Source organism: Varroa jacobsoni, unplaced genomic scaffold, assembly GCF_002532875.2.
Source record: "Varroa jacobsoni isolate VJ856 unplaced genomic scaffold, vjacob_1.0 scaffold_840, whole genome shotgun sequence".
In the NCBI taxonomy this organism is placed as follows: Eukaryota; Metazoa; Arthropoda; class Arachnida; order Mesostigmata; family Varroidae; genus Varroa; species Varroa jacobsoni.
The window spans coordinates 1-21,733 of NW_019213742.1; the positions used below are offsets into that span (position 1 = coordinate 1).

General features: G+C 40.5%; 1 protein-coding gene and 1 long non-coding RNA gene across 2 annotated transcripts in view; one reads left to right on the forward strand and one right to left on the reverse strand.

Moving 5' to 3' along the window:
• The first annotated feature begins 3,000 nt into the window (after nt 1-3,000).
• LOC111264248 (uncharacterized) overlaps nt 3,001-21,733 on the forward strand; it is a 32,359-nt gene continuing 13,626 nt past the window's right edge. The window contains exon 1 of the mRNA XM_022839949.2: nt 3,001-3,344. Within this exon, the coding sequence (XP_022695684.1) occupies nt 3,321-3,344 (24 nt within the window). The 5' untranslated portion in view covers nt 3,001-3,320. The remainder of the gene's footprint in view (nt 3,345-21,733) is intronic.
• On the reverse strand, nt 4,487-10,313 carry LOC147752972 (uncharacterized). Its single transcript, XR_015312622.1, has 3 exons — nt 10,240-10,313; nt 6,888-8,822; nt 4,487-4,575 (listed from the first exon to the last, which is right to left on the reverse strand). It is a non-coding gene; the product is annotated as an uncharacterized LOC147752972 (long non-coding RNA).

Here is a 21,733-nt window from a genome sequence, read left to right on the forward strand (position 1 = left end):
AGTCAAAAGTCTCGAACAAATAATTGCCACTTTCAGTTCCGTTGCGGGGCATATTTGTCCACTAAACTTTAAGCTCATAGATTAGACAAATCACCATTGTCATTTACATGGGCTTAGCGGTGTGGGTCGCTGGAAACAGGGACGTCTGGTCTGGTCTGGTCTGGTCTGGTTCAAGCTAAAGCTAAACGAAACGAACAAATCATTAATAGTAAACAAGTTGAGTGTTAATCATATACAGGCGTTGGCAAAGTAGGCTTCCAGTATGAAAAATGTATACGTACACATACATTAGGTTTAGGAATTCCACATAAGAATGGGGAATAGAGTATAAGTGGAAGTATAAAACAACATTTAGACACAATGCTGAATTGAGAGAAGTATAATCGTTTAACAGGACGCATCATTATGTTATGAGTAATAGTAACTTACTTGTGCCGTTGAGCAGTTATGTAGCCTGCTTAAGGCTCATGTAACAATGTTGTTCTAGACTGGACAGTTAACACTGTAGTTATATTGTAAAAAATGGTTATGTGTGAGTTTTATGAAATGAAAGAAACGAAAGTTATTTCAAGATCGAAGGGCCAACTTATCGTTGAGCAAGTATGGTCTCAACTTGGATTGACAGACGCCTAGAGTCCGAAGAATCACTGTGTAGTTAATCCAGGTATAGTTGTTTTTGCATAGCTTGCAATCTGACGGTTTGCTCTTTGAATTGTTTTTTTTTTTTATTTTACTAAACAAGAGATAGCTTCTTAGATATCTCATTGTAGTGCCACCACTACGATCGATCATTACAATCAATCACAAAATTCAGGATAAACTTCCTCAGTGTGTGATATATTGAAAGACTTGAAAAAGCGGGACCTCGATACGACATACAAATGGCTGTTGAGGCTTTCACTTTCATGTGATAACAGCCACGCACAGCAGCTTCTAGAAGCTCCTAATTACCCTATATACGCGGCAGTTAATATTAGTATATTGGAGTTACTATTTCCCATATCACATAAGTTTAAAATCTTCGCAGAGCGGCAGTGTCGCCAGATAGAGCATAACGGGTAAGAATATAGAGGAACACAGTAGATATTATATTGATGATGTGGGCATACTGTAAACAGTATGTCATAATTGCTTTTACGGTGACGGTCTATGCATGTGCGGGGTGTCTTTGACGGATGTCACCCGCCGATGTGGTCATCAACGACTAGGAAAAGCAACGAATCTTCCGTATTTCCTTAGAACGATAGCTGAATAGGTAAACGGCTGGTCGATATCGTAGTGGAGCAATCGACTTCTGCGAAGTATAGGATAGGCATTAATGGCGGAGACAAAAGGTCAACCAATGATGCTAGTTGAAGTTTTCACTAGTCAGTCATACTTGACATATCCTACTTGTAGATTCCCGCTTCTAATCCTCTACAGAGCAGGTCAATCAGAATCGAAACTGCGTATTTTGTTATTTCGGACGGCTACACGGAGAAGGATACGCAGGGGGGTAAGAACGTTCATTTCTACACTTATTGTTGAAACAGCTAAATATCGGCGCTAATTACATCGATAACGATAGATCAGTATTGAATTGAGTAGCTGATTTCTGTTCCTCTCAGAAAGAGAAATATACTGTAATACTTAAGTGATTCTTCGTTTACATTTACGAATATATGAATTCGTCACAGTTTTCAGTATACGTATATTACGGTTGCCGTTTGTGACATGGACAGACTGACATGTAGCACTCGTGCATGTGATTTATATGTTTTTCTTTTCAGACTGAATCCGGCTAGCGATAGGAACAGCTTCTCTTCCGCTAGCAAAACAGTACATCGTGACATATGACATCGCACTTTGCCTTACATATTCACGACCTTCATACTTCATCAATGGCTCATGAAAAATACTCGCTAAAGGGTCACAGACAACAGCATATGGTCTGGGTCAAGAAAGATTTCAATGTTATGAATATCTTATTTTAGATAAGTTAAAAAGTTAGAAGTTTCGTTAAATATTCGCTAAAAATATTCATGCATGCGGTAGTTTTTATCTCTATAAGGTATGCGCCAGCTACAGTCGAATTATTGCAGACGATCTAGAGTTCATAAGGTGTTGTTTGTTGAAACTATTATTATGAAGTTTATTATCGTCTATTGACGGTTTTCATTATATGCAACTTATCTAATTGACTTCGTTCCGATGCTCGATTTTCTGGCTAATTGCTTGTACCTACTAGAACTGGCTATTTCTAGACTTATAAGCATACATACGCACCAAATAACTTCTTTAGTCACACAGATTATATGAAGTAGTTAGTATTGTTGGCAGGACTCAAAGTAACGATCGTTGTTCGGATGTATATATATATATATATATGGTCATGGATTGAAACAAGGGAAAATTTTATCGTTCATTCTATTGTGGCGGCATGCATATCTCTGCGTGCAGCTGGTTATTGTGTATGCCATTTGAATGTAGCAAGCGGTGGAGGCGCAAAGAGTAACGCTCCCGTAAGATGCGTCGATGGTCAACACATCAGTTAGTCAATCTCTGCGAAAATATGCCTTCACCTAAAAAAAAAAACCCTGTTTCTCTCATTCATAATCCGATTGTTTGTGCGTGTGTGACGGCTTTATAGATGATTTGCTTTTGAAGGCCGATTTTCAATCCGCAGCAATGACAGGATCCCTTAGGTTGTTCCTTTGCTTCTGATGTTAATCGACGCAGTGGTCGATGCAGGCTGTCAACGGCATGCTGCCGCTAGTGTCGTTAGCAGCAGCTGGTGTCACAGTGCTGGCGATGTTGGTTCTGTCGACAAATACGACTCTTCTCTTCTATCCACCGTCTTCCGCCCTTCGCGGCCTTGAGGATGCCCCGCGCGTGGTGCTTCTTCCCTTTCTGCAGCATCTTCACATGGGAGTGACCTGCAGCCAACCGGCGGGAAGATGCCATGCGGAGAGGCAATAGTCAAGTCAAAAACATAAAAAGGAAAACATAAATCTGGAGGGTTTCAAATAGGAGTTGCCATCAAAGGAGTCCATAAAATGCTGCGACTAGGTTTCATGGAAGAAGCGTTGCACTTCTAGTTTAACAGATGACGATGTGTGCGGGAGTTGACGGTATTGACTTAAGGTTAGAATGTTGACAACAGGTGCCCACATATAGATTGTCTATATAGCAGTGATCTAAAGGAACTTAACTGTAAATGATGTCAGTTATTGACTAAGTGCTCTTATTTTGCAAACAAAAACCGAGGATATCCTCACCGGCGTCTTCCAGTGCACCGACAACGGTGAGAAACAGAGGGGAGCAACCGAACAAGCACCGAAATGCTGTTCAAGCTAGCATTTGTGGTAAGAGTAGTTTGCTATCTTTTAAAGGCTATTTTTATCTTGTCCACTTTTTATGTGTCGTGTATGTTACTGTTCTGGATCTCATCCAGCAAAACGTACCGCCTCTTATCGGAAACCCTATTTCTATTCGATTTCGAAGCTTCGTATTAAGTGGGCCATTCAAACGGAACTCATTAATTATATGTGATACAGGTGAACTTGCGGGCAATTATGATCGCTGTGTAGGTATCTAGATATGAGCCAGAGGTAAGATGAGAACTAGATGCTCTAAACTCAGATGACGAGACCTTTACTGTCTATGACTTTTCTAAAGCCTTGCTACTACCCAGTTGACCGAGCAGAGTCATGTTCACACGGTGCAGATCCGCCGCGCAAATTCGTTCTTCGAACACATTCCCTGTACATACTGCTAATGATACTATTTTACGGAAAATTCTTTTATATGGTATACCACCCACAGGTGTTACTCAATGCATCTGCTCCGAACCCAGCGTTTTCTTATCGGTCTATCCAATGAGAGTTAACTAGACCAAGACGCATTGTAGTTAAAAGACAATTCAAACAAATGCAAAAATATAAATTTAAATGGTCTAATTGGTTTAACCTACTTAGATTTGGTGGATGAAAAAAATCAGGTCGGCAATGAAGCTTCAAAGTACAGAAATAGCTCATTCCATTACTCAACCGCGGTGTCCTAAATGCTAGCAGGGTTCTCAAGGTTAACTAGAGAAGCCTGCCTTTTTGCGCTTCAGTAGCTCTATCATAATATGGCTAGTAATGCTCCTTTTTTGGTTCTTGCTTTATATGAAACAACGAGAGGTGCCAGAGGTTCGATCTAGTTCAGCTTACTAAGTGATCTGTTAGTCGATGAGGCACATATAGCCATCTAGCTTAGTTCTCGTGCTATAGGAAACGTACAAATTGTCCTATAGAATTTTTGTATTATAGCAAAACACTTTTCCTGTACTCCGGGGAAGCACTTCGACTATCCTTCTTTGGATTTATTCATCGATAAGGTCTCGCTGTCCTTTCGAAACGCCTATAAAATTACTGTTTTTAGTGCTCGATCGACTTTTATTCTGCTACACCCTGAACCGTGCCGTTGTTTGCCATTGGTAGTTTTTTCCAATTGACCTTTCAACTACAGTTTTCAAGTTCCTATTGTATATTTGTTGAACTTGCGAGCGCCCGTACTTTCTGCTGACATCGTCGATCTTCAAGTCACCTGCTACTAACGGACGTATACAGAAGAAATGTTAGCTTTTCTATCAAGATCTAGCAGCGATCAAATCATCTATGGTCTGAAATTGTACTATCGCGTAGTCATTATGACATATATTTGCACTAAACGTGGCTGCGGATCTTGGCTTTTGATGAAGAAGCCCGTTGTCTAGACGAACAGGACACTTAAGCTATCTGCTGCTATATCGTTCTGATGTACTCCTCGAAGTACATCGGAGCTAGCCATATTTGAGTTGAGGGCTTCATATAAATCTCACTTACTTGGAGAAAAAACGGAACGTATACTGTTTGGCAAATGAGGATACGCAGACTCGACAAACTGATTTTAAAGATATTTCTGATAGAGGCACCGAAACGACAGTATGGTAAAGCGACCTTATGAAAAATTCAGTAAAAGTACAAATGTCTGCAAAGAATATATTAAAACAAAGTAGGAACGGATTCATCTGTAAATGATTTTATGTCTGGATATCTTCGTATTGCCAATGCGGTGTCTGTTCTTGCAGAAGTGGCTCGAAGCGCTAGTGTTTTCTCACTGTTTCACAACATTCAATTTGATTTTGACGCTAAAAACGTACAACACAAGACAAGTATGATTAAACCAAGTGAATTGTTCAATTTGATTTTAGCGCAGCGGAAAGCATTATTACTTCTGGACCGCAGCCAATAACATCAAGTAGGAGACCAAATTTTTCGCCCTCGGCCCTTCGGTACACACACGAGTATCTAAGATTACCACCTGTAGTCATCATGATACTTTAGTGTACTTATAGCAATTAGTTAGAAGTTAAGCTGTCTGTCTCCTTAGCGGAAAAAAGATGTATAGTACTGAGTCCCTATTGCGGCGGTGGCTCGTAACTAACTCCGTCCCATACTGACCGCGCTGCACCTGTCAGTGACAACAGACCTTTTGACAGTTGCTGATCAGACTCATTCAGAATAAGTCGGGTGATACCTGTGATGCTCCCAAGGTCGAACGTAGCTTTCCGAGCTGGAAATGTATCCCTTGAGGTCAATATGATAACTGAGTCGCTAGAGGGACACGAACGAAGATGGCGTCTCAAAACGTGCTGTTTTAAGAGCATTCCATCATTCAAATGATCGATTCACTTTACCCTATGTATCGCAAAGGTACTGAAATGTATGGAAGTGAACGACAAAGTCACCGAACGCGGTAACAGTCTTCATTCATTCATTCCTTCCTTCCTTCATATGAAGTAACATTTAGATAGGCAGACGAATAAAAGCAACGATTATTCTTACTTAGACTGTTGAACCTTATTGTTTTTGATCTCGGTTCAATGCTCATGTGCGAGAAAATGTACCGGTCCTGTTTAAGGTTCGTTCCGGCGGAAAAATCTCGGCAGATTGGGACACAAATAGCAAGACAGTCCATTATCATCGGTCGCTTGCATCGGCGGTACCAAGCAGCACATTATGATCAAGTAAATTTGCACCAAAGTAGAAAGTTAACAGAGAGAAGTGTGCACAGACGTTCAATTATAGATAGGTATAATCACTAGCCACACCACACATAGCGCTCTATATGAGCAGGATTTTGTCTGAGTATGAACGAAGGATCAGAAAGAGACAACATCACTGGATCGTTATCAGAGGTGTTAACACATATTACTGATCCATGTATTAATAATTTGCCTTCATAAAGAAAATGCTTCTTGGAGGCTGACAAAACACCACGGCATTGATATGATCATTAGGATGGCAGACAAATAATGAAAGTCCAACGGGCTTGATAATAGGTTTTCGAAAATATGTACAGATAAGAATCAAGCTAGTTCTATCATTGTTGTTGTTATTATAGTCACATAAAATGACGATTCAATGGCAGCACAAAGCGTTTGACGTGAGACAATCATATACGTATCCGGCCGTCGTCGTTGTCTTTCAGTCGTACTGAGCTTTTTGTTTTCGTTTGTCATCACGCTTGGTGTTCCCGCTGGAAACGCTGAAAACGTTGTCGTCTTTGCCTGATGCTACCGAATCTTTTGATGCCCGCTGGTCTGGTAGTTTTTGTCATTCCGCCAATATCTGTCAATGTGCCCACTAACTGGGTACTCCATTATTACATATGTTGCACATGATCCAATGGGGCTTTACGTGCGGTCGAAGAGACCTAGCGAATAATGCTAATTCAAGGTCGAGAACGCGCAAACCTTAACAGATCTTTTGGCAAACATTCCGCGATTAAATGACGGAAAAAATGCAGTATTCACAAAAGTAGTAGAATATCGCTCGGTTCCTTTTTGTGTGTTTTTCTATGACTTTGCACTTAACACTTACAAGAGCTGTCATCACAGCAGTGTGGCATGCGGTCGGCAACAATTGAAGGCAGAAAGAGACGAGTCCGTCTTCTCTTCTTGTCCTGGCCGTAGTAATGACGGTGCGAACCATTGTGATTGACTTGAGCACGAAGACTGATCACCGTACTCCTTTACGAAATGTATCATCATCAAAACGGATAAAGGCCTGTACTTCTACATATATATATAACTAAAATCATTAATAGCCTCCAAACACTTCCAATTCAATTTTCAATATTTCATTACAATTTTTTTTGTCACTTTATTATCGTTAATGGAAAAACTACATTATCAAAAAACAGAGTATCATTTTTAGATAAATACAGTAACGGATAATTCAACCATCATATATTTTCTATATAGCAGTATGTGCGTTGCACTCCCGTGGCCATCCAGCTTTATAGGATCGGTCTGAATACACATCGCATAATTTAGAGTTGTTGATAATTAGAGAAGTTGAGATAACTACTTAGGTCTGATAAGTAGAGAAAACGGGAATCTTCTATAATACTGCTAGATAGTAGTGTATATAAATTCACTCATATTACCTTTATTAAAATGAACTGTCCTATCCTATCTACAGTAATAATAATCATTTTAGGCTTGGAAATTTACTAAGCTGGATCGCAGATGGCGTCCTGTGTTTTCAGGAGAGCTGTCATTACTTCTAAGCCTAGCTTTTTGACAGTATCGTAAAGTGAACTCGTCGTGAGGTTCACGTTCGTTTTGCTAGCCTGTCTATGGTCATATAAATAAAGAGTTTTCCGGAGACAATTAAATTTTATCTCTGCGTAGTTTACACGGCATGAACGCAGCTCATAGCACAATCGAAAGCTCTGGGGCTTGTTTTGCCCATGGGAATGCCATCATTGTTAGTCGAATTTTGTTTTTTTTTTTTAATTTTATTAGTTAAAACATTCTACTATCGCGCAAGTCTCGACGGTTCTTCTGTAGAAACCGTTCGGGAAAATATTGAACGCGTAAAATTTCGGGTCTCTGCCAAAGGGGCCATGGTGGCGCAAACAAACACGATAAATTCAAAGTACTTCCCAAACAGTGGCAAATAAAGTCGTCGGGCTTTTACGTGACTAGTACTAGGAATACAATATATATTGTTAATGGTACTTTCGCTATAGCGATCGTAAAGTATGTGGGCAGCGGGAACTTTTGGGGTTTTTGCAGAAACTCTAGACAAAACTCTTGAAGTAGCCTCGAGTTTTACAGTTTATTTGGTTCGAATGGCCTCATGCTGCGCGTGGCGCATACTGAGCGATTACTGATGCTATTATTATGATGGTTACTGGCAATAACTTCTGGTAAACTTCGATTTACCTGAACGGCAATTTCTCCCCTTTGACGCATGGACAATTATGTTTCTCTAATGGCCAGAGGTAAACTTTCAGGAAACATTGCGATCAGTCATTTTGTTAGGCGCCCAATCAATTTCCCGCGATTCTGTTTGGATAATCAAATTAAAGTGCAAAAACAACGCGCAAGCAGCATAGGGCGCCCGTCGCTGGTAGCGGCACGATCCCGGAACATCCCCACTGGATTAAACGTTCGCTAGTTGTTTTATGGCTTCTAGAAAAGGCCGGACGGTAGCGACACAGAATCGGGGACGATGCAGACCCAACCAAGAGATCAAAGCGGTTAATGCATGCTTCTACACAGCGATGGATCAAGCGCCGTATCGAACCCAGCTAATCTCGTCTATCGAACAAAACAGTACAGCCACATGTGCCAAGTATACATAGCGCACTAATTATTTCTTGATAATATCTGCGTCGTGATTGTCCAGTGCCATGTTGGAGCGTACGATTAAGATCCGATAGCATGGAAACAATTGCCGCATAACCCGTTTTTCAGATCGAGGTCAGCATCGCGCGTACAGGAAATTAACTAGAAGAGTGATTATCTGAAAGGGACGGAAAAACAAACGTAATAACAGTCTGAGCAAAATAACGATTTTAACGATAATACTAGTAGTAAGGATGCTGCCGCCATTCGTAGCTTTGACGATCCGCCATGACATCTATATTTGTTATAGCAACAGGCAGTTGCAGGGGGAAGAATTTTAGAGAAGTAGGTTAATTGAAGCCCGATACTGAATTGCCTTTGCAAGTGGGGGGTCCGAATTAGTTCGGTATGCCTATTTCGGTTTGCATAGGACATATTGTTGTGACATATCCAAGGTTAGACTATTATCTCCCAGGCCAAATGAGCATTTAGTCGCTCGAAATAAACTACTAAATATAGAACAATTATTGCGCGCGGGAGCTTGTTAAAGCGTCCATCAAAAACGGCACGGTTCCAAAAGATTTTAATTACCTTTTATGGAAGAGTCTGCGTGTCAGTACATCTCTAGGAACCGTCAATTGTATAGAATGCGCGGTAAAACGTTACTTTCAGCATGTTAGTTACTCGTGTCTGTGCACATGCCACAATTACTCCGCTTTACCAGATCACTTATTTACGCCGTCAGCCAATCAATCGATAGGTTACGATTATTAATTAGGCCTCGTACTTCTATAGATAAGTGCGGCTTATATAACGATCTGTTATTAATTCTTAAAGTGCCGGCCCCGTAGACGAAAATTTGCAATCGATAAACAGAAGTACACATGTATAAATGATAATCCAGGCACAAATCCGAAGAGCTCTCGCCATCACAGGGGCTTATCGTAAATAGGAACGCTATGATGGGTGTGAACGGTTGGTAGTATTCAGAAGCAGGCATTTCAATTAGTTCCGTGAACGAGCTGCGTTCAGTCATTGTTTCACAAGTGTTGCACACAACGCACGATTAGCTTCTCTAGAGCAAGTCCGTGCGCCTATCAGAATCGCTTATACCCGAATTTGCTTCCTCGTGCTTCACATCTTCATCTAAAAAATGGATCAGGCTATTGTCAAAACGCCGACAAGGGACCGGCCGGTCTGTATTTGTTGCGAGACTGTTGAACGTTGCTTCCTCTTCGACGGACAATTCTGCTTTCGCCTTAATTCTCGCGGGCGTTTTCGTTCCTCTAACAAATGGACGTTTGAAATCACATCCGTGAAAACCCACCTAGCTTGGATTCAATGTAGTCAGACGTTCCTGCCTGACGTTGGATAATAAAGATTCACATACCTGCACGATATGTTAGTAGTCTACGTAAAACCTCATGCTCATAGTTCGGAGGAAGGAACAGTGTATCGTACGCGTTTTTTTGCAATCCTGCATGTAGCATACATTTCAAGGGGAACAGTCATCGTCAAATAATTCCCTTGAACTTCGTCATGTCTAGCATGCGCATACAGAAATTACCAGCATTGACACGTGTGCCGATATGTACCAACAGTTCAATGCAGCTCTACGGCATCAGCTGCGAGAGCCTATAGTCGATTTGAGACAAAAACAGTGCTTCAGTCTTACCTGAAAAAATTGATAGATAAATAATACTTTTTCAATTAGATTTGACTTTTTCGTAACAAAATCATGTCGCTTGGCCGTTTCATTACAAAGTTAAGTTGTTGCGCGTTACAATCTCGGCACAAGGAAGAGATTGTATTAAAAAAAGTACATTGTTTAATATATAATATTAATAATGTTTAATAGATATTGTTTTTCCATCAAATCCGTCTGTCTACGGCTTTCTGAACATTTTGATATACCATAACATTTTAAAAATCGGCCACATACTAATCAGCCATAGGGAATTTAAAAATGGCTCCTATGGCCCGTGTCATATATTTTTATGGCACATATTTATATGCATTATATAGTTTTTTAGTACTTCTCTTTTTCGAAACGCAGGCATGGCATGGCATTTATCGTAAGTAGATTGCTGTTTATATTACTCCAATAGAACAATGTATAGTAGCAATGAATATCGTCAATCGAATTGCAAAACAAAGGGCGACACGATGAACCGTGGCGGTAGTGAGTGCAAAGGATCGCTGAGATTCTAATCTTCTATTTAAGCTTCATCCGTATCTTAGCGGTAGTTATATCTGACCGCTTCCATTCATATGAACGTATAGTAGCAACTATGTCAAATGCGGCAGCATACGGCGTATCGTTCTAATATCTGAACGCGACTTCGGCCAGACAGCGCCGTATGATGTCTTCCCGGAGAGACTTTTGTGAGCGGCGGCCCACGTTTTCATCCGACCAACTGGCCGACGTCGGCTGGACTGGTTACAGAGTTATAGGCATCCAAACGTTTCTGGGTACAATCATTCATAGACATAGGCCGGTATAAGTTAGATGGGATATTCAATAGGGAACCAAATAGTAATAGAGTAACATTAGCACCTCCTTTCGAAGGGCACGATTCCTATTGTTGTAGCCGCGATTTCGATACGCTACGGTTGACTACCAAACCACGCGACGATAGTGCTGCTAGCAACAAAATCATGCTTCTATGGAACAGTAGACGCCGATCGAGTATTCATTGGTCGCCGGGACATACAAATGGCGGACAATGCGCTGGTACATGAACAAAGCATGACGCTAAATTGCTTGTTATCAACCATGATATCGTATATAAGCAGTAATAGCTAATCTGCGAAAAAAGAAAAAAAGTTCAAGTTCGTGAACTGTTACGTTAAACCGTGACCAAGTTGGTGTTGTTTACTGGTGGCGTAGGTTGGTCTCACCCAGAAAACACCTAAAAATTTATTTTGTAACCTTTCAATGTTGAGTTGAAAAATTGTAGCGTTCCCAAACCTTCTCATCCTGCAGACTGTATTCCCGTTGCCTTTCACAGATCGCCTTGATACAGGCCAATTGCCAGGGTGACGAGACGCACCTGTCATCCTAAAGCACTTCTGCCTGTCCAAAATGTTCACTCAGTATACGTTAATACGTTTAGTCTTCCTTTTTAATGGTGGCAGAAAATACCCTACGCGAAGCAAATTCGTCCAAGAGATAGCAAAGTTACCAATATAATATCGGCCGAAAAAGCTCGATCAGTCTTGATATGGCAGTCGACGTTTGATCCAACTGGACGCTGTCAATTGACAGCTTCACAATGATCCTCAGCATGCGTGCGAATGATCTGAAATAAGCTGAACACAGTCAGAGTCAACAAGAAGTTCCGTACCGTACCTGCATTCATGATGTTTACTGCTTCGTTTGAGAGCTATTGCGAACACCTCGTCTATGAATCCAACAGACCAGCGAACGTAACGAAATTATATTAACTTAGTAAGGCTTTGATATAAATTATCCAACTCTAACAATCTTCTTCATACGGAAGTCATCTAAGACGCTTAAGTAGAAACGCATTCTTGAAAATCCTAGCTTAATTTGGTAAGTCATACGCTGCAGCCATCTCTCCATCTGTACTATACATAGAAAAACCTCACTTTGAAAAATTTAATTTATACTGTATTTTATGTTCATTATGTGATTACTCATTAAATAGAGCCTAACTGCCATGGGCCTTTGTCAATAAGGCTCTAAAGTAGTAGTTGCTTGCTAATTAACTGTATTATACTTTAGATTATAGGGCATTCTTATCTTATATTCAGTCGGATAAGTATCTGACAAGCTGAGCTTGGCGCAACAGTCATTAATATATTGACTAGTACAATGATGACAGAAGAACCAATGATATCAAACATAGAATTAGATTAGACCATTTGTTCTTTAAACAACACATACATTACAGGCAATTAAATTATGCTCGATAAAAATAACAGGAATGGACGGAACCAAAGGAGTAATAGCAGGCTAGCGTTCGGAACACTACTAGAAGGTGTTTCGCAACGCCGACAGCAGGCTATCTTCCGCTGGGCCGGGCTGACTGACGAGTTGAGTGATAAAATCTATACGGCACGTGTCGGGTCAGATCACGGCCTGCCAATTGATTCCTCCACTCACTCTCATAGCAGGATGCATCAGCGCACCAACTCGATAAAAATTTGATCATCTATTACTAATTTTTTTGTAATTGTCAGTAATTATTTTAAAGCATTTTTTATTGATGTCTAGATGTGAGCAAGAACTTGGAATCATCTCGTTTAGCTATGCCGTTAAGGACTTGTTCCCACCAGGAATCTAACAAGGGGGCGAGGGGCGGGTATTGCTACATTTAGCTGGGCTTTCTCGATCAGGCTTATTATTACGGCTCGGCAATCGTACAAGCAGTTATTTTATTATAATGATAATACCTCCTTCTAATTCCGTGATATTAGCTAATTTTCTATCATTTTAATTATACATTTCTGGTAATAGTTTTTGTCGACGGTGTAATTTAAATATATAAAATAAAATAAGACAAGATGCTTGTTGCTTATAGTGATGGTTGCAACGGATTTGAAGATGCGCATTAGTCAACCTTAGCCTACTGCGTCCGGCTAACTTGTTTATGGATGTCTGTTTTACTTCAGTTTTCAGTAAATAGTAATGCTTTACAAAGCAACTCGACAAATCAGCTCGCGCTGAGACGTAGAACTGAACGCTACATACGATCAAGTTCGTATAGTTGATTCACTCTAAAGGATTCCCATATGAATAGTGATTTATTTGTACGACGCACAAAAGACAACTTTTAAGAACTTGATTGGATCTTCAGTACTTTGTTTAATACACTTGCCAAGTTCGTTTGGTCCACTTGGTGTAATTTTTATACAAAAATACAAGAAAAAATTAGCTTGTTCGCTTACGACGCCTTCGAATCTAAGAGAATCTGTCCCGGCTTGGAAAACCCCGCGACCGTCACTTTGGGTTCGGGTTCGCCCACGTATTTCCAAAGGTCTCTGATGCTGAATAGTAGCAAATAAAAAGAGGTCGTCTGCATACAGAAGGAGATCTACTACCAAATGTCGCTTCTTGATCTCTTTCGGTAGAGCGCTGATGGCTACTGATAATAGTAGTGAAAGATTGTTGCCCTGGGTTTCGACCCAAAGGGGTCGAATTTAGCAACTCCATCGACTAGAATGTCTTTGTCTGCCCAGAGAATGTCCCTAAGCAATTCCACGACGGTTTGTGGGTAGTTCAGCGCAGGCCAGCTTAAGTAGCGCAGCTTTCCCAGGGCTATGTCAAACGCAAATAAAAATCAGTGAATACTGCGTACAAGTTTCAACGCTGATTGCTAAACTGGGCTGGATACGTTTGGATACGTGGGCTGGAAATCCAACTAACAAGACTAGTGAAATTTTGTGGCTTAAAATTTCTGTTACTATAGGATAATGCCAATAAGCCTAAAATATGGGGAAAAATTGTTCGTGAGGAGATACGAGAAAAGAGCTACTTGAGGTCACGTCTACCTCTAAATATAATTTCGAGTGGATTTACAAGCTTTTTCCCATTTTATCGAAAAAGGGCCATCCCTTGACAAGTATTGAAAACAACTGTTCATCCCAAAATTACACAAAGAATTTGCTGTATATGCCCATTGCGAATTAGACTCGGTTCTAGAAGGTCCTCTTACGCGGGAGTTCATCGATGACGGTTGTATTTTTTTATGTTTTTAAAACCCAATTGTGTGCGTCGCGCAAGTCTAACCTTTGTTGATTCCATACAATTATGCAAAATGTGGGATGATGATTAGCCAACATAACCCTAAAATGTTGGATGAGATAGCTTACTTCAATCAGTTATGCTACTTCTGCATTGCCTTGTACCCAGCAGTGAATTTGCAAACGTGCCTTCTCCAACAGTTATTGTTCTTCGTCGTAAGGACATTTAGAAGGAGATGCTGGTGTCATAATGGCCAAGTGCCCGAGTCAAACGGTTCTACAAAAATAGAAAAACCGTGGTTTGCTAGGACGCTATTGGCGATACTCATTTAAAGAAACCAGGATCTTTTCAAGCACATAATTCTACACTGATTCAACACCGTTCAGAAATCGGAAGAGTCGCCCTTAAACAGAAAGAACCTGAAAGCCGTTAAGAAACTTCGGAAGTTGAGACAGGTGTAACGTGGTCACATTGGCGACTTCTAGTCTTAGCTGCGCTCCATGCAAGAAGACGCTTGTCGTCAAGAGCAATGCTTAACGTAGTACTGAAAGTAAAACTTTTATCATTTATTAGCTTGAGCTACATTATCGAGGTAGTATGCCGCTTGAACTTATCGCCTTTGTTCCATGACCTCTACCAGCCTCTAAACTTAACTCTGTCCATTGGCAGGCCTGTGGTAAAAATATCGATGACCGAATTGCTTACATCGTTCTCAAACGTTGGCACCCCAGTAGCATTCGCCACCGTGCAACCAAGGCAGTAAGAGGTGGCTTTAACAACCTTGGCGATCCGGCATGTCACATGTTAAAGCTACTAAACAATAAAGTAGGAGTTTGTCGTTCTACGGAAGGGAAATATTTGAAAATTGTCGCCTCAATAATATATAATCCGCGAAATTGAAACACATAGCTATTCCATTTATACATGAAATTGTAAGCTCAACTGAGTTGTGTGCATTATTATTGAGATCTCTGTCATTATATGCAATATGTGTGCATAACCAGGGACGTACACTCGTAGCATCCATTTAATTGGACCCATGAGGTTTTTTAAGATCCCGTGAGATCTAGCACATCGACTTTACCGAGAGCAGACGGTGTCAAAAACTAAAAATCAGAGGCATTTTGGTAGTTGCGCTACACGATATTTATTGCTCTCCGCTGCGGGCGCGATGTCTACGCACCCCGTAAAACGGCATCGACCACCCGAATTATAAGTTTACGGAGAGTGTCGTTTACGAATGCGTCATGTTCGTTTTGCCCATCTTCCCGTTTTTGCGAGCTGCTCTAAGAACATGAATTGCTACTTCGACGAACTTTGTGTTGGAACTCTCATTAACGGCCACAGCATCGCTGAAGTTTTGCTTCAGATATCGCGGCTCGTCCTTGCACTTACGCTGTGTATTGTCGGCTATAGCCGAGGCGTCAATTCTGTTGTTGTGATCGCCCCCTTTCTGATGGCCGTCACGAATATCGACGTCACCTTTGAGCTTTACGTATTAGAAAACCGTTACGTGTTGAATGATGGTTGCGGTTAGGTTCTGCGCGGCCTAGCCATCGTCCTTTGATAGACCTTCGGTTAGCAACGCAGATCGCGTACGGGTGAGCTCTAAGAACGTTTCGACACTGTTTCGCTTCGAGTACTCGAATCAAGTTCTCGTTACCCATTCCGCACTCCCAATGCAACGAAAACTGACCAACCTCTGTTGCCGTAACTATACGTGTAAATTAAGTGATTTTATACCAGTGTCTCTCGTGTAAAGTTGAGACGCTGGTTGAAGCCTGAGTACCGGCGTGTACTTCAGGCATCCTCAATATATGCTCATTAACCTTACGGCACTCTGCTGATCTGTAGGGTTTCGCTCCTCGAAGTTTTTAATTGGATCTTGTCCCACAAGCTCTTTTTTTGCCTCGATGCACGAACAGTAACTGGCATTCTGTTGTGCAATTCTTTTCTCAGGCACCTCAACCGGTTAAGCATAAACCCCAGAAACTTCGTAATCATTGGATTCTTTTATACTTCAAGTACACTGTTTATTAGCGGTGTATGTACCCAGGACCTTAATTAACAGCCTCGCAAAGAGAGCGGCTCCAATTGGCATCGTTTGACAGATCTTACTTTATCGCATTAGCGCCATAGCAGCCCAAATCGAGGTAAATAGCATTATAATCGCCTATTGTTAATTGATACCAATGATTTTAAATAGGTATAATCTGAACATTTTACCAAAAGGACATCTGGAATTTGTTGCTCTGAATCATACAATAACAGTATATCATTTATCCTTAAAACAATATCGTTCTCCTATGAGTTCTAGAGCGAACTGTTCCGCAAAGGCAAAAACAAACCGAAAAGCCGAAGTAGAAGAAGCCCGATCACTGATTAAACGAATAACCGTAGATCGGAAAACAGTACTGCTTCGACGAAACGAAATTTCCAGCTGATCTGGCTGAAAATAGATTGTTGGCACTATTTGGCGCGTCATCATCGCTAGCACGATTTGTATCTCTTAGCATTTACAAAACATAACTGAAGAATAACAATCGGAGCGGAACCTTGAGACGAACTCGTGCATGTCGCGTAACAAAATGCAAAGTTAGAGTTCCAAACAGTTATGTTTGGCTGATCATCAGGTGCCTTACTGCTCGTAGCTGAAAACCTTCTCAATGTTAGTCGAAGACAACAAGATCACAATCATCATACAATGGTACCTTCTATTTATATCGATTATTGCTGGATGTAGCACTCGTGTACCTATATACCGACTGCCCATTCATTCTCGTGTTTAACTACACGAAGCACTTGACCCGTGGGCGATGCACGCCCAAAATACTAAACGCTTTTTTTATCTTCTGCATTTACAGAAAGCATCAGTCGTTGGCAAAGTCATTTTAGACTCAGGTTTTGTAAGATGGTTTCGCAGACATTTTGATAGCCGCAGTAGGAGTGCGCTTTATATACGGCCTCTCGGCACCAAACGCCATAAAACGAGACCGGTGTTATTTGCGAATGAGAAGGAGGGCCAAAGAAGAGAACAACATATGTAACTACGAAAAGCGACATATGTTATACACAACAATATTCAAATCAATCTGGATAACACACCATATTGGTTTCATGTATCTAATTGAAAAAATATCTACATGACATATTAATGACCACAGGACCTCGAAACGAACCTGCAGTCTCTGCGATGCTGTTCGCTTTCGAAACGCCATACACTACCCGTGAAACTTTACGCTCACGTAGATTTCAAGAATATTGCTACCAAGATCTTCATCGAAGAGACCGTTACTTGCAGTTTACTACCACATAGAATCATCTGTTTTTGACAGAAAGAATACATCAAAGGGAAACAACGTCGATATTATCAACTGCCGATACATTATAAATTCAAGATTGGGCTGACTCGGTTGCGTGCTCCGTTCCACCCAACTTAAAATAGCGTCTTTGTTATTATTATCACTGCCGCCGCTATAAAGATGACGGAGAGGCAATTTTTTTAACTAGCATCATCTGGCCTTTTCGATATTTTGTCCTACCAATAGCAGCAAAATTATGTCCTTGTTAATGTCTAATCAATCATCTTCCTTCGTTTTTGTTCGTCAGTATAATTGAGTTACAATTTTGCCAGTGTATTCAGAGTGTAGTTTCGCTTAGTACGCGAACAGCGTCTTTACAAAGTGTTTCCACGTAAACGTACCTGCACGAAGAATGTCTGCTTCCGCTAATTGGAGGAAACACACACACCACGTAGAAGGCAATACGGATTATCTCAAAGGAGGTCTCAACATCATTTTTCATATATTTACGCTCTAGGTACATCATCATCATTCAGTGCTCTCAGGCGGCTACGGCAGCGACTTCTGAGAAATACCTCCTTAAACGAGAATATTTGCGATAAGTACACTACATTACGTTAAGGTGAAGTCGACAATTCCTGTTGATCAACATCAACAAAGAGGACGGACAGAGAAAAATCAAGCCCTCATCAAAGCAATCAGCTCAGAAAACACAAGTGAAGATTTCAAGGAAACTTGCATCTGTATATAACAACAAAATAAGTTCACTATAAACAGGTGAAGTGAATATTTTTTTATCTCACCTCATTGTGACCATGATTCAATAGCGAATTTATCTGGTCGCTTGGAAAATGTTTATCATGCTATGGAAAGCAGATTGATCCCAGAAGAGGCATTTCAAACACAGAGTAATAAAATTCGTAACAAGTCTAACAAAATGGCCAATCCGACCAACAAACTATAACGATAAACAAATATCATTTCACCGCCACTGAATGAACGAATAATGGAAGATCTATATAGAAACTGTATCTGTGTATAATAACTGAGGATCTGTATAGAAAAGCGGTAAATCATCTAAAAAGACAACGGGAATGTGGGAAACTAAGCCGACACGTGGAATTCTTCTTATGAAGACCTTTTCTTACACATACTAGCATAATGATAGCTGACGGTCTGATCTCGGATAATGTCTTTTACAGACGTTGGCCTAAACCTAACGCCCCGCACAACTGCGTATCAATGTCGGCAATTCCCATGGGAATCGTTGAATTTGTCCCTATACTATGCTCTTTGCATATCCTGCCCTCTGCTGAACTTCCTTTTTTGCTAGCAGTTGTTATCACAGCATCCACCCGATTTTTCCTAATTTTTTGGCCTAATGTCGTCTTTTGGTAAGGGGCGTATCACTTTGAGATGTAGATATCTCGTTTTACATTACAGGACGGGCCATGTAAAGAATATATGCAATAAATTGATGACAACGCGATAAAAAGCCAAATAACAGTAACGTTCAAAGCATAACTGTAATAATAATGATGAGCTGCGTAAAAAGAGCAATGAGCTATAGTGGTAGCCATAGCATTTATTTTGACTAACGAATATAGCTCAATAGAGGGAGTAACTTCACGCAAGTGGTAAAGTATGACACAGTAAGTGCAAGCTAGTGGGGTCAAACATACTTTAAAAGATTTTAAATTCTACCTGAAGTAGAATTTGTCACTGTTAAGGTATCACACACACTACGTGTGTTGGGAAAAACCACTTGAGTGAGTTGGATCAATCCGTTCAAGTTTTCAGTCAACAATCAACAATCAAGTTTCAGTAATCAAATCATGTTCTGTCTAAGAATCATGACCTTATGAACGACACCAGTTCCTCAAAAATACAGCAGAACATAAAACAAATAAGTTGAAAAGGAACTGTAGCCTGTCAGCTTCAAAGAGGACGCCAATACGTCTGTCGTGGGCTCTTTTAAAAAAATAATACAAGATATTACACGAATATTTTTTCGTGTTTAGCGTATTTACCCGCTCTTCATGAATAGTAAACAGTCAATACGATGTCGTCCTTAAAAACTCAACTGAAGGCACGATTGCAGTGAAGCCATATGTACCATATATCACCCCAGTTAAAGCTAATGACTTAAAACAGAATATAGGTGCAAAGTACGGACTAGCATAGCACGACATTTTAATTACGCTAAGTTATCAAAATCCGAGTAAATATTATGGGGAAATCGTTGTAAAAGCTAACTTCTGTGAAGATATATTTTTCTCAGAACTCAAGCGGAAAAGACTTCAGATGGATAGAATTAGCATTGCCTAGATGTAAGTACAAGGGATTGACGCGCTCAACTTCCTAAATCTTCCTTTCATAAGTTTGTTCATATTTGACCTGTTCAGATCGTGTCACACAATGGATTGTCACGAGTAGATACTTATTAACAACATGAACGTCAAAAACTGTACCTTTTCGTGAGACCTTCTTTTTTTTTATAAAGTAGCGTCGACGGATGGATACACTCCAGCAGAGTCCACGTTCGGCAGAGCATTGTGTAATTAGAAGATAGAAGACCACTAAGTGTTGTGGACAAAGGCCAGTATCGCTGAAAAGGACCCTTTACCGCTTGTGCGTTATTCTGTACAGGTGCTGTTCAAAAAAGACTTCACCATTTCATGCGGCGACGTTAGCAAAGTGATTCGTTTGTTTACATTTACTTCCCGTCTTGAGCAGAGCAGACGTCGCACTGCGAGAAAGTCTTCTAGAACGTATCAGACTCATCCCTTTTCTGTAATGGTAGTAGATGAAGAACATAAGACGGGTAGCAATAAAATCTCATTTACTATTGTTGTTCGTATGACTATTACTGTCATAGTATTAATATAAAGCGAGTAAGAAAGTTGGTGACAAACTTAATATACGTGAAGATAATTAGAACGCGATAATAAGGAAGACGTGAACAAATTAGATTAGAACAATGCATACTCTGGAATGGCAGGAAGAATAATCATTATAAACAAAACACAATACTCTTGAGATTATTTATTATTGCTATAAGATTTAGATAGGAATTAAGTGACAGACCTGTTACTTTTGGTGAGACCACGCGCACATGAGATTATTTGACTATAGGATGTTCCCAATGACCGATTCTGCTGCTTATTATTGTCATTGTTATTATAAATATTTTTGTGTATAGGACAATAGCAGGAAGGATACCTCTCCTTGCTCCTACTTGCGCATGAACTTGGGCCAATACCACTCTTCAAAATGCGTTATGCTTTTGCAAAGGTATCTATTCGATCGTTGACTAAATAGTGGATTCTTGATCTTTGATCAACTCTCAACTAGAAATGCCTCTGATTATGTTATTGGATTCTGGTACTACCAAGGAAGCCGTGAGGCGCGCGCGCTCAGCCTCGTAACCAAGCCCCCGTCCGTAAATATGCCCTTCCAGAATTGTCAGTATTGGCTCGTGAGTGCCGAGAAACGATAGTGATACGAGATTACTGTTATCTGAACATCAAATAACCTACTTCGACCAGTTTCACTTTGTGTGTAACTTCTACGATCTGCTTGGATCAGTAAATTAAGTTGAGCAATGATTTTGAGAACATGTACCGCCTTTGCCTTTAAGTGCGATATCGAACGATAATCAAAGTTTGCCGCGAAATTTCGAATTTTGATTCGCTTTTGGCGCCACCTTGAATTAAATGCTGACTAGTTGAAATAGACCTAAACTTTATAATCTTTGATTCGTTACCCTGTCGTATATAAGCAATACGGGGAACACGTATTCGTAGATTGATTGCGTGGCTGTCAAGTACACTTAATGCAGCCCCACTAGTAACGCCTTAGTTGAGCCGAACGCTACAAGACTAAAAATTAGCCAAGACCTTCTATAGCAGCTGAAATGTGGGTCTTCCGCCTCCCTGTGCAAGGATTTATGTAGGTATTAAAGAACAATTCTAGGAATGAATAGAGATTCTTTTACGGCTTCTCGCCGTATGGCGAGACACCACTAGTCAATATACATGTAAGTAGCGGTTGTGTACTTATAAGTATTTATGGATT